We start from the raw sequence: 13,765 nt of genomic DNA on the forward strand, positions 1-13,765 counted from the left end.
TATTTGACATAAAGCACACTGGAGACTTCTTATCGTGGAGAGGGAAGAGAGGAAATCACCTAGTTCACTGCAGGCTAGACAGAGCGATGGGAAACAGCAGTTGGACAGACCTTTTCCCGTCCTGTAGAAGCCACTACCTCCGTTATGAAGGATCAGACCATAGGCCTCTGCTGTCTGTTCTCGATTCTACAAGGAAAAAGGGAAATCACATTTTCAGATTCGATAGAAGATTGAGAGACAATGCAGAGGTGAAATCGATTATTGCAGATATATGGACAACTTTCTCACATCTTCCAGTGGAGACCAGTTTATCTATGTGCAGAAGGGCTATTATAAGATGGTGCAGAGAATTTCACCAAAATAGCAGGAAAACCATTGAGGATCTAAAAGAACAGCTAGACACTACCATGGCTTCTTCAACAATGGAGGATACACTACTCTTTGAGCTAAACGGGAAACTCCTAAAGGCGTACAAAGCAGAAGAGGAGTTCTGGAAGCAACGTAGCCGACAACTATGGCTCTCCCTAGGCGACTCTAATACAAGTTACTTTCACGCAGTGACCAGAGGGTGAAGGGCAAGGAACAAACTCTCGGTTATTGAAGGGAAAGATGCGCAACCAGTCTATGAAGAATAACTTATAGCTAAAACCATTTGTGACTACTACAAGGAGTTGTTTACCTCGATCCCTTCAGATGGAAGCGAAGCTGTGCGCAAAGCACTCCAGCCACGTATAACTGCACTGATGAACCAGGACCTAATCAAGGACCCTACTCCGGAAGAGATTCATGCTGCGCTGTTTGACATCCACCCGGACAAAGCTCCGGGACCCGACGGCTTCTCTGCAAGTTTCTTTCAGGCAAATTGGGACGTGGTAGGACCAGCAATTATAAAGGAAATCCAAGCTTTCTTTGTATCTGGTCACCTGCCAAGCTCTTTAAATACCACACACGTCAGACTCATCCCAAAGAATACGGGAGCTAAAGGCGTGGCTGATTACCATCCAATTGCCCTCTGCAACGTATTCTATAAAATTATCTCGAAGCTGCTCTCTATCTGCCTCAAGGCAGTGCTCCCCTGCATCATTTCAGAGAATCAGTCAGCCTTTATCCCTGGCAGAGCTATATCAGATAATGTGCTGATAACTCATGAAACACTACACTATTTAAAGATATCTACAGCGGAAAAGAAGTGTGCCATGGCAGTAAAAACCGATATGAGCAAAGCCTATGACAGAGTGGAATGGGATTTTATCAGGCTAGTGTTTCAAAGGCTAGGGTTCCACGACAAGTACACAAATCTGATCCTACAATGCATCACTACAGTATCCTACTCTTTCCTTGTTAATGAGAAGGTATATGGAGATGTTAGACCTAACCGTGGAATAAGGCAAGGAGACCCTCTCTCCCCCTATGTCTTCATCCTCTGTGGTGAGGTACTTTCTGGACTATGCAAGGCTGTGGAACAGACTGGCTCGCTCCAAGGAATCAGAGTCGCCAGAGGTAGTCCAAGGGTGAGTCATCTCCTCTTTGCTGATGATACTATGTTCTTTTGCCAATCAAGCGAGGAGAGCTGCTCCACACTCCTGCAAATCTTAAAGGAGTATGAACACGCATCTGGTCAGAAGATAAACTCTTTGAAATCCTCAATAACATTCTCAAGGAAAACGTCCCAAGAGAAAAGAGAATCAGCCAAGAGGATACTTGGAATTCAAAAAGAGGGAGGAAATGGCAAATACCTTGGCCTTCCTGAGCATTTCGGTAGAAGGAAAAAGGATCTCTTCACAGCAATAGTGGACCGCATAAGACAGCGAGCCTCAAGCCTGGCGTCTCGACGCCTCTCAAAAGCCGGGAAGGTTACTATGCTCAAGTCTGTCCTACAGGCCATTCCCACCTACTCCATGTCCTGCTTTCTCCTCCCTGCAAGTCTCTGCAAAAGAATCCAGTCTGCGTTAACACGCTTCTGGTGGGACAGTGACGACCAGATAAGGAAGCTTAGTTGGATAGCATGGAGCAAACTTACTAGCCAAAAAGCTGAGGGCGGGCTAGGATTCCGAGAAATCCAAGAGTTCAATCAAGCGCTCCTAGCTAAGATATCATGGAGGATCCTAACTAAGCCTGATTGCTTATTGGCCAGAGTTCTTACCGGTAAGTACTGTAGAAACAAAAGCTTCTTGGATACTCCAGCTGCATCGTCTTGCTCCCATGGCTGGCGCGGTATTCTTCGTGGAAGAGACCTCCTGAACTCAAACGTGGGTAAAGTAATTGGTAATGGGCTCACGACCAAAGTCTGGCAGGACTCATGGGTATCAACAAAACAGAAGATCATACCTTGTGGCCCTATCTCAGAAGATATAAGTGATCTGAGAGTCTCAGACCTCCTAACTACAGAACAGAAGTGGAACATGCAACGAGTGGAGGAGGTCATGCCAGAATTCTCTTCTCTGATCCTCTCCTTGAAACCAAGCACTACAGGAGCTGAAGATGGATACGTCTGGCACCCCACAAGTAATGGCATCTACACAGCAAAGTCGGGATATTACTCCTTGCGAGGTACTGCGCAACAATTTCTGGGAACAGGAAGCATACCTGGGGGGTTTGACTGGATCAAAGATGTGTGGACAGGAGATTACTCCCCCAAGATTAAGACCTTTCTATGGTCAGCGATCCAGAAAACCATTCCCATTGGAGAAAACCTACAGAGAAGGGGGGTTACTCAAGAAGCCAAATGTATAAGATGTGGAGACCTGGAAACAGAAGCTCACATTTTTTTCAAATGTGATTTTGCGAGAAAGGTTTGGCAACAGTTTGACTTTTCACCATCTGTGGATATCGCTTCTCAAACGGGACTCAAAGCGGCGTTAGTAGCCTCCAGGACAACCCGTTGCCTTCCCCCCTAGGAGTCACCACCAACATACTCCCTTGGATCTTCTGGGCTCTGTGGACAGCAAGGAACACATTAATCTTCGAAAAGAAAACCTTCACAGTGGAAGACACGGCCACAAAAGGAATCAGGTTAGCTAGGGAATGGATTCAAGCCCAACCGGCTCCACACGCATCACCAGCAGGGGCTCTGCGAGGAAGTAACAGCAGGCTAGGCCGCGATGCAACCCGCAGATCCTCCACCGACACTACAAACTGCAAAACTGACGCGGCGTGGGATAAGAAGACCAACACAGCAGGAATTGCGTGGATCATTGAAGACCCCCCCGATCCATCGACTTGCGGGGAGCGATGATCCATCAAAACGTCTCCTCTCCTCTTGTGGCTGAAGCTCTAGCGGTGAGGGAAGCTCTCCAGACGGCGTCCTCCTTGAACGTGACACACCTTCGGATGTTCTCCGACAATCTAACCCTGATCAGGACCATCAACGACAAACGTTTTGAGAAAGAGATCTATGGCATCTTGAATGATATCAAAACTCTATGTTCTCTGTTTGTCGATCTAGACTTTTTCTATCTTTCAAGGGCTGAGAATGGGCAGACTGATGCCTTAGCCAAATATATTCTCAGAAACCCAAACTATGTAATGGGCCAGCCTATGGGCTAAACCCTTATTTTTCTTTTAGTAATCCAAATTTCTTTGACCAAAAAAAAAAAAAAATACACGTATTTGACCAACATTACAAGACTTATCAATTAACTTCTCTTCTTCTCTTCATCTGAACGAGAGATGAACTGTGGAGGAAAAGTGGTATGCGTCACCGGAGCTTCCGGTTTCATAGCTTCTTGGTTGTTAAGCTTTTGCTCCTCCGTGGCTACACCGTCAGGGCTACCGTTAGAAACCCAAGTTTGTTCCCTCCTTTTCTCTTTTCCATTATCTGAATATATCATCTTTTTACAATGTTAGATATATACGGAATATGTAGGATATATTTCTAACACATAGAAGTAAAACACTAAAATTCATATTCAATTCTTAACACAAAATTATGAAAAGATAAAGTTAGTTAATTATAAGAAATATAAGATTATTTTTACATTTTTGTTTTATTTATACTTTAAAAAGAAAATTAATTAATTATAATTAGTTTTTCTTTTAATTTTTTATACAACTAACTTAATTTTAATAAAAAATATGTTTAAGTAATTATATATTTTGTCTTATACGTCGAAACACATATCCATCATATTCACACTTATGTACCATAATAACTTCATAGTTAAAAAATTATGTGAGAAATTTTTTTTTCTCTAAATCTCTTTTAAACTCTAAACAAAATAAATTTGTATCATATTTTTTACACATGTCACAATTTTAAAAATTTATTGACATATGTCGCAATCATGTTAATTAACAATTCTGAAGAACTAAACTTGATATACAATCTTAAAAATTTATTGAACATGTCGTAATCATATTAATTAATAATTTTGAAAAACCAAGATTTATATAATAATATATATTGTGTTTTGTTGAAAAATGACTTTCAGTTTTTCCAAATATCGAGACATATACTTAATTTTTTATTTACTTCTACGCTTTTAAGTGTTTCCACTCTTTTTCTTAAAGTGTTTCCACTATTTTACTTACATAGCTAAATATACATAATTTATAATTTTCTCCAGTCAGTAAGACTTGTAGAGTTGCATTTTGAAGACATATATGTTACAATTTTTTTCATTAGCGGACAAGGCGAAAACAGAACATCTTCTTGCTCTTGAGGGTGCAAAAGAAAGACTTCAACTGTTCAAAGCAGATCTTTTGGAAGAATGTTCCTTCGAGCAAGCTATCCAAGGTTGTGACGCTGTCTTCCATACGGCTTCTCCCGTTAAGTACATCGTCACGGATCCTCAGGTTTGTCGTGGGAATTGCAATTTTTTTTACTATTAAATAGCAGAACGGTTTCTAACGTTCTAAAAGGTCGAAATCATATTTATCAAAATGCTTTTTATTTATCAGACGGAGCTAATAGATCCAGCCGTAAAGGGCACTATTAACGTACTTAATACATGCAAGAAAACTTCATCCGTAAAAAGAGTCATTTTAACATCGTCCACGGCTGCGGTTCTTGTTCGTCCTTTGGAGCCAAACGACGTGGTGGACGAGACTTTCTTCTCTGATCCAAGTGTCTGCACCGAATTAAAGGTCCTTTAAATTAGTTGTTACATACTTACATATCAATTTTCGATTCTCTCTTTCACATTTCCTTTTCTTCTCCAGTTATGGTATCCACTCTCCAAAACTTTGGCAGAGAATGCAGCTTGGCAATTTACCAAAGACAATGCAATGGACATGGTCGTGATAATTCCAGGATTTGTAATCGGGCCACTTTTGCAACCAACCCTTAATTTTTCGGATGGATTCATTGTGGATATGATAAATGGTAAAAACCCTTTCAACTGTATAAACTACAGGTTCGTGGACGTGAGAGATGTTGCCTTGGCTCATGTCAAAGCGTTGGAGACTCCTTCGGCCAATGGCAGATACCTCATTGATGGCCCAAGCATGATGACAATATACGAAATTAGAGAGACTATGCGTGAATTATTTCCAGATTTGTGTATTGCTGATATGTGAGTTCTCTATCCATTTCATCCTTGCTAATCAATCATCATAAACTTAACCGAAAGTATTATTACCAAATGTGTAAGATCATTTGACTTTGTTTTAGGAATGGAGAAAGTGAGATGAAAGACATCATGACGAAAGAAATCATTTACGAAGTGTGTGTGGAGAAAGTGAAGAATTTGGGAATTGAGTTCACTCCTCTCAAGTCCAGCCTTACAGATACTATCATTAGTCTCAAAGACAAATGTCTCTTATGAGAATATGATCATGTTTCATAAATGTATTTACAACATGTATTACTGGATGTATTTAAACCCCAGAGATGTTGCCTCTTAATCTTATCAAGTCAAAACACTCGTGGTACATGCAGCTAATGGTGAATCTTTTTAGCGATTCTGTGAATGTGTCTAATTTATTTGTTGGTTTTTTTTTTTAATTTTATACTAATGTTTTTAAAGGATGGTTGTTTATTTTATGTTGCCAAATTTTATTGCTGTGAGAAGGGGTCGTATTTTGGTATGAGTTTCATTTGTTCAAGAGTTGTTTATGTATTAAATAATAGGATCATGTGACAACATGTGACAACTATATGAGCATGAATTGGTTTTGCATGTTTTATATTACTTGTGAATCTATTTTTATTTTGATTGGTACCCAGAAAGTAGAGTTGTCATTTGGTTCTTTCGTATTTTTATTTAATTTTATTTTTGTGTTTTTTTTGTCAACAATTGGTTCTTACATAGTTATGCAATATTAATTTATATATCTATTAATTAAGTTTATATATTACATAATTGTTGTTGTTAGTTGTTGGGTATGTAGTTATTTAGGACATACAACCCATTTTAGTGAGTTAAGTGGATCCATAGTAGACCCATTTGTGTTTTGGAATAAGATGATGGGGCCCATATTTTTTTTATAAGCTTATTAAAGGTTTGTCTCCTTTTTTGCTTCCGTTGGGGTTGAACGTCAATGGAGATGAGGTGGGGTAACCATTTCGAAATCAGGAAAGGAAGGCAATCAAATCAGCTGAAGCTATTGATTCATTGAGCGTATGAGAGATATGAAGGTACTGAAAATATGTTTTTAATTTCGTCTATACTGAAAGTAAAGAAGTAAGAACGAACTGTTTGTTTAATTTGTAAATCTACCTAGAAATTGATAATCCAAGAAAACTGGGGCACTTTCTATATAGCTCGACGGTTTTTTTTTTTTTTTTTTTGTGTCCTTCGTAAGAATGACAGTCATCTTCCAAGCGTTTTCCTGCAAAATATGTTTACAGAAATGAATCATCACCCCACTTACTTGCAGAGCCTTTATTGTACGATATTAATTTCCCTAACGGATCTCGTATAAGATTGATCGTGTAGGAGTTGGATATTTCTTATCTTAATTAATAGACTTAACAATAGGGGGTATTATGGGTTCCATAACATGTACGAAGCTGATAATTATAAGAAAGATAAATTTGGCGTTTGATCTTTCCAAAGTATAATGCCAAGAATTAAGTTCATGAAATTACTTTAATCAACATTATTAATAAGAATGTTTCATTTTGATTACCATTACTCTAAACATTTTAATGTGTAAAATGAGTTGTACATGCTTTCTTTGTTTACGTACTCAACACGCTTTAATATTTGATAGAACGATCGCTCCATGCATGGTGGACGTATTGTTTTCTGGAAATTGTTATTATTGACACCCAGGCCTAGTCTAGGCCCAGTTAATCAAACGTTAATTAAATAGTTAATTTAAATAGTTAATTACAAAGAATCCTGAAATAGTGATATTTGCAAAATTACTAAGCTAATTAATTCTTATAAAAATGTACACATACCCATCAAGCCTTGAATTTAAAATGTTAGGATAGTGTTATTTTGGAAAATCATGAAATGTTTTCACAGAACTACTAAGTATATATCCAACAAAAGACATTCATTTTTGAAGCATTAGGAGAGAAGCAAGTTTGACATTCTATAAAATCAAGCTAACAAAACGTTAACTAAATAGTAAATTATAATAATTGTCTATAAGTTATGAGAAAACAGAATTACGAAGAAACCTGAAACAGTGATATTTTGGAAAATTACTAAGCTGATTACTAAGCGAAGAACTAAGTTCATAAAATTGAAAATACCTTTCAATTATGATATGCATTTTTACATAAACATATATGTATCACATACATCTGTATCTATAGATATGCATCAGACGGTTCATATATGTTCTGAGTGATGGGTCCATAAGAGTTAGTTAATGTAATAAACGCAAAAGTAGATATTGAAAACCTCAAATGTCAAGCAAAAACACCAACGAAATAAGAAAAAAAAAAAAACGACAACGACGGAAATAACTTAGATAGTGGACCAACTGTCCTGATACAGACTGAGGAACAAAAGACAAGCGTCTGCCCAGTGCCCACACGTTGGATTAGTTCCTCATGTCTGATTGCTCAAGAGCTATGCATTACGCGCCCTCTTTGGTGGATTCTCATCAGGTGGACCTAATGCATCGCCATGAACATTCTCAGAAACGGAGTCCTGCTGCTCACTGCTGAGTTTTTTTTTTTTTTTTTTTTTTTTTTTTTTTTTTTTGCTCACTGCTGAGCTTCTCACCATCTTCACTGGAACCACCGCCAGAGGAGCAACAGACATGGCACTTGGAAGAAGCACACTTACTTCCAGGCATATCATCACCAGGGTTGTGGTCACCACCCTGTAGAGCAACAGTATTAACTATTAATATTTTACTAAATATGGAGTCATGTAAACATATAAGTTTGCTGACTTACATGGGGTGCAAAAGTAGGACCTGGTATCCTATCATTGGGATCAAAGATCCTGGCAACAGTGAAGGACTTATGGTTACCAGAGAAATTAAATTCAGTGAGCTTCAGATGGAATATGTATGCATTCCCAACAATGTCTTGTAGGAACTGAGGGATTTGATAGCCTAGTGGGTCTTCTCCTTGTCCCTAAAAATGTTAAAACCCAATATATTGGTATGTATTTTAACGGAGCCGCAAACGATGATTATAATATCTAACATAAACATACCATAGGGTTTGCAACCTCTGCAGCCCTGACACCTATCAGCTTAGACATAGCTGAGTCGAATGCAACAAACACAGCTGTATCTTCACCCGACTCCACATGCATCTCAACACGGTACCTAAAACCATTTATGTTTAAATTCCAGACACTGATAATAGATGTTTATATGTAGCTGAGGATGATATAAAAGCATGACCAAAGAGAACCTGACAACTCCAACAGCACTGGCATTAAAACATGTTGTGCAAGTGAAAGAGGATATCCCTCGCTGGAGCTTCTTGGAACACTTAGCACATGAGATATAACACCATCCGTTGGTAGTCTCCAGCGACACAATTCGGGCTTTGCAGAGGAATTCGATGGACTGCGTTGAAATGAGTAATTGGTTATGATCCACATAAGTAGTAAGTAATAAGTCGATTATAGGTTGATCAGAAAGCATACCTGAGGGGGTGAATTCAGGACGTAGTTGTTCAGCTCCCCAAGCGAAACTGGTTCCAGCTTCTTCACACCACGATATTGCTTCCCACTTGTGGTGTCGTTTTCAGGTCTGGTAGACAACCTTTTTTTTTTTGAACACGAGAATTAATTAATTAGACCTCCAACCAAAACTAGTTGGGGAAAACAGAGTACATAGCAGATTTGGCTAAAGTATCAGCCATAGAGTTTTGTGATCGCGGAATGAAACTAAAAGAAATGCGAGAAAAACGATAAGATAGAGCCTCGATGTCCCGAATGATTCCGTAGATATCCGCCGAGTGATACTTCGAGGAGATGGCATTGATGAGTGCCTGACAGTCTGACTTGATGCAGATTAAAGTGATTCCAGCGTCGAGGGCGTGGAGGAGGGCTGACCGGATGGCGAGTGCTTCAGCCATCAGAGGTGATGAGATGTGTTCAAACATACGGGTGCCTTGTAGAGTAATAGTCTTCTCAGGTGTTAGGACATACCAGCCACACCCTGCTCTGTTCGTGGACGAGTGCCAGGCTGCGTCAGTGAAGCAGGCCGGTTCAGTGGTGATCGTGAGTGTCGGTGGTAAGCGAGGAGTCCGTGCGATAGGAGGATCAAGGCCTGGTAGTTGCGCTGCATTCCATTCCCGGGCGTTAGCAATGGCTTTGGAGAGAATATCAGTAGGTTCAAAGTTCCTGTTCTCGAAGATAAGGTAGTTCCTTGCTGTCCAAATTGCCCAGCAAATCCATGGGAAGATCGTTTCTTTGATTCCTAATGGCGGAAGGTTGATGTAGTTCGCTGACTCCAGAAAAATTGTTGCAAGAGTAGATGTATCTGTCAGTATGAGCTCGTTACTCCAGATACTTGCTGACCAGATTCGACGCGTGAACGCACAGTGGAGGAAGATGTGATCCGCCGTCTCTAGTTCACCACAGCGTCTACAAGAAATGTTGGTAAGCATTCCCCGTTTTGCTAGATTTTCTCCCAGCGGCAGGGCTCCATGGAATATCTTCCATAAGAATAGATGAAGCTTTGGGGAGGTCTTGCAGGTCCATACGCCTTTGTTTAACGCTTGCTCCGTAGTTCGTTGAGCTTCAGTGGCTTCGTTGTCCTCAACCTGGATCATAGAGGCTGCTACGAAGTACCCAGACTTGACCGAGTATACTCCTGTCTTTGAAGCTAGCCACGCATAAGAATCAGGTGCTCCCGTAATACTTGGTCTGATACAGAGGATCTCAGGAAGAAGATGTGGCATAATGCTTGTTATTTGGTTGATATTCCATTCTCCACTTCCTCTGCAGATGAGATCAGACACAAACAAATCTTGGTCGCTTTCTTTTACTGGTCCAAACGGGACAGTAGGGTGATCAAGTCTGAGCCAAGGGTCCTTCCAGACCCGTGTTCCTTCCCCATTCCCGATGACCTTACCCAGTCGGGTAACCAGTAGATCTCTACCCGCAATGACGCTCCTCCATCCGTGCGACATTGTCTTTGTTTCAGACACCTGGAGAAAAGAAGCCTTGGTACAGTATTTGCCTCTTAATACGCGGGACAGCAGGCAGTCGGGTTTTGTGATGATCCGCCAAGCTTGTTTGGCCAGCAGTGCCTTGTTGAAAGCCTGAATATCTCTAATACCTAAACCACCGTGAGCTTTAGGCTTGATAAGCTTCTCCCAAGCCACCCAGCACATTTTTTTCTCCTCCGGTGATGCATCCCACCAAAATCTCGTTAGAGCGGATTGGATTCGATCGCATAAGCTAATAGGAAGGAGGAAGCACGTCATAGAGAAAGAAGGGACCGCTGTAAGTACAGACTTCAACATAACCAGTTTGCCAGCGCTTGAAAGGCGACGTGTGGCCCAAGAAGCCGCTTTGCTTCTGATACGGTTGACAATTCCGGTAAAAAGGTCCCTTTTTCGCCGACCGAAGTGTTCCGGGAGACCCAAATACTTGCCCGTTCCTCCTTCCTTTTCAATCCCGAGGTGTATTTTAACACGTTGCCGTATTACCTGCGGGGTCTTGGCTGAGAAGGTGATGGAGGATTTCGTGGCATTGATCAATTGTCCCGACGCCATCTTGTATTGTTCAAGGATATGCATCAGTGCCGAGCAGCTCTCTTCATCTGTATTCAGGAAGAACATGGTATCATCCGCAAACAAGAGATGATTCAGCCGGGGGGCTGGTATAGCAACTCTGAGGCCGGCTAGATGACCGCTTCTTTGAGCTTGTTTGCACAAACCGGAGAGGACCTCTCCACAAAGAATGAAGAGATACGGAGATAGCGGGTCGCCTTGTCGAATGCCTCTTGACGGTATCACTCTTCCATGAACAGAGTCGTTAACAAGGAAGGAGTATGTCACTGATGTAACGCATTGCATGATTAAGGCGATCAGATGAGATGCAAACCCGAATCTTAGTAGCACCGTCTCGATGAAATTCCACTCTAACCGATCATAAGCTTTACTCATATCAGTCTTGACCGCCATAGAGCAATTCACCACAGCCTCGGAGTTTTTAAGATTATGGAGGATCTCATGAGTAATGAGTACATTGTCGGAGATAGCTCGACCGGGTACAAAGGCTGATTGCGTTTCCGAGATGATCCCTTGAAGGGTAGCTTTGATACGGAGTGAAATAATCTTGGTGATGACTTTGTATGTGACGTTACACAGCGCTATTGGCCGGTAGTCAGCTACATTCTTCGCACCTGTGATCTTTGGTATCAGTCTAATATAGGTGACGTTTGTTGTTGGTGGCATAACCCCTGTCCTGAAGAAAGCCTGCACCTCTGAAATCAGTGACTGTCCGATTGTGTTCCAATTTGAATGGAAAAAGCTCGCGGAGAATCCATCCGGTCCCGGAGCCTTGTCTGGATGGATTAAGAAGAGGGCGTGTTTGATCTCATCAGCCTCTGGAGTTGTACTGAGGCTCTGATTCCCTTCACCTGAGAGGCTCGGTTTGAGTGCTGAGTGCACAATGTCCTTCGTCAACCTATAAATGGTTTACTATCAGTAATGGATAAACCAATGTGTTAATATCGTTTTTTAGAGGAGTGAGAGATCAGATAGTTACTGCTCAAAGAGAGTCCGGCTTGCCGTCACCTCATTGTCAAAATAAAAATGAGTTCCAGAGGTAGCATTTAGATAAAGTCGACCTGCATATATATCATACAAAGATTAACACAACATGAAATCTATCATATAAAGATTAACACAACATGAAATCTCCTAAAAATAAAACGAAGCTATTCACCTCCTACAAACTTAGGATTGATGTTCGTAGCCACCATCACTCTAGGCTGGACAACACCAGCCTCCAGCCTCTTGTGGAGTAGCTCAGCTACACTGTCAAAAACACTGACGCACACAGTTGCATCGCTGCCAAGGATAAAAATTGTTCACGTCATCTCCTCTTAGAATTGTATATTATCTCCTAAATAAATAATCAATTATGGGCAGGAAAATTACTTATCTACTTTGATAGTAACCATCACTCGCTGAGTTGTCTGAGCGTGATCATTGTACGTTGTCCTGATATCAGAAACCTCACCAATGATGTCTGTAACAAAGAGGATAATACCGTATAAGATGTATGATTACATAGATAAACTTCTAACGAACGAAGAAGAGACGAAGACACACCTGGAAGATGAACGTTAGTGTTAGCTAACGCCATGAGTTCCTCAAGAGTTCGGAACCTGAACATCTCAGTAGGGATCGGATTAGCAACTGCGGCCACTTCAACCATCTTTGTAAACTCGTTCAGCCGGATAGACACAACAGAATCACAGAGCTTGAAATGAGAGTTGCTTCTAGTCACATCAAATCCACTAAGCTCATACATAGCTCCTTCACGTAGAAGTTCTCGGAATGTGTTGAGCCGATGGACAGAAACAGATGCTTGGATAAGAGAAGACTGCAAAATAAGGATGTAATCAGAAGCTGTAATCCAAGTTTAAAACAGATAAGAGGTTAAAAAAAAAAAAAAAAACTCACCTGATCATCCAACAGAAGCATATCGAGACCCATTAGTTCACCGCCCTTCTTAGCATTCCTAGCTTCCCAAAATCGGAGCAGGCGTGTCACAACGATCCGAGCACAACGTCCTGGCCTCAACTCGGAAAGGGAGATCTGGGGAGCAGCCATTGTTCACGCCGGTATGTGTTTGAGTTATGAGTAGGAAAAATCAAAGCTTCTGTGATAACCATGAAGCCTTGAAAGTCTATTTATAGGATACAAATCCTGAAGAATGCGAAGAGATCGAAGGTTCTGGTGAATTGAGGAGTAGTGGGGAGAGAATTTACTGAGATTAAATGTTGTGGGTATGGTTTGAACATAAATCGCGATCCGTTACTTGATCTCTGTTCTACGACGATGAAGATGATGATATTAGGGTTTAGTTTCGTCTCATGAGACGCCGTTGAAGAAGGGAGTGGTTGCTGGGCCAAAATTAAAAAAAAACCCAACATAAACACCAAAATCAGAGAAAGCCAATCCAAGCCCAGAAACAACCAATCACAATACATTAAAACGCAGAGCTTCCGTAAATAATCAAACGCGTGAGATGAAGCTGATGTGGCGCTTCCTCCTTCCTCTGTGGTGATGACGTGGCAGGCTGAGGTGAAGGGAAGTTCTCCTATATATATATAGATATATATATATACTTAATTAGAATATATATTTTTGATCTTGCTTTAAGGCGATTAAAAACAGTGATTCATAAGCTATGCGTTGAGAAAGTGAAGAGTTTGG

At 40.9% G+C, this 13,765-nt stretch overlaps 1 protein-coding gene and 1 pseudogene across 1 annotated transcript; one reads left to right on the forward strand and one right to left on the reverse strand.

Moving 5' to 3' along the window:
* The first annotated feature begins 3,654 nt into the window (after positions 1 to 3,654).
* Positions 3,655 to 5,903, forward strand: LOC106346270 (annotated as a pseudogene).
* A 2,067-nt stretch (positions 5,904 to 7,970) lies between these two features.
* LOC106377301 lies at positions 7,971 to 13,512 on the reverse strand. The gene is made up of 12 exons (XM_048734936.1): positions 13,179 to 13,512; positions 13,010 to 13,105; positions 12,656 to 12,929; positions 12,482 to 12,572; positions 12,267 to 12,391; positions 12,087 to 12,168; positions 9,009 to 9,126; positions 8,771 to 8,928; positions 8,568 to 8,682; positions 8,303 to 8,485; positions 8,112 to 8,226; positions 7,971 to 8,014 (listed from the first exon to the last, which is right to left on the reverse strand). The coding sequence occupies exons 2-12, from the start codon at positions 13,040 to 13,042 to the stop codon at positions 7,971 to 7,973; spliced, it is 1,338 nt and encodes a 445-aa protein (XP_048590893.1). The 5' UTR covers positions 13,043 to 13,105; positions 13,179 to 13,512.
* Positions 13,513 to 13,765: the final 253 nt, after the last annotated feature.

Source organism: Brassica napus, chromosome A6, assembly GCF_020379485.1.
Source record: "Brassica napus cultivar Da-Ae chromosome A6, Da-Ae, whole genome shotgun sequence".
Classification (NCBI taxonomy): domain Eukaryota; kingdom Viridiplantae; phylum Streptophyta; class Magnoliopsida; order Brassicales; family Brassicaceae; genus Brassica; species Brassica napus.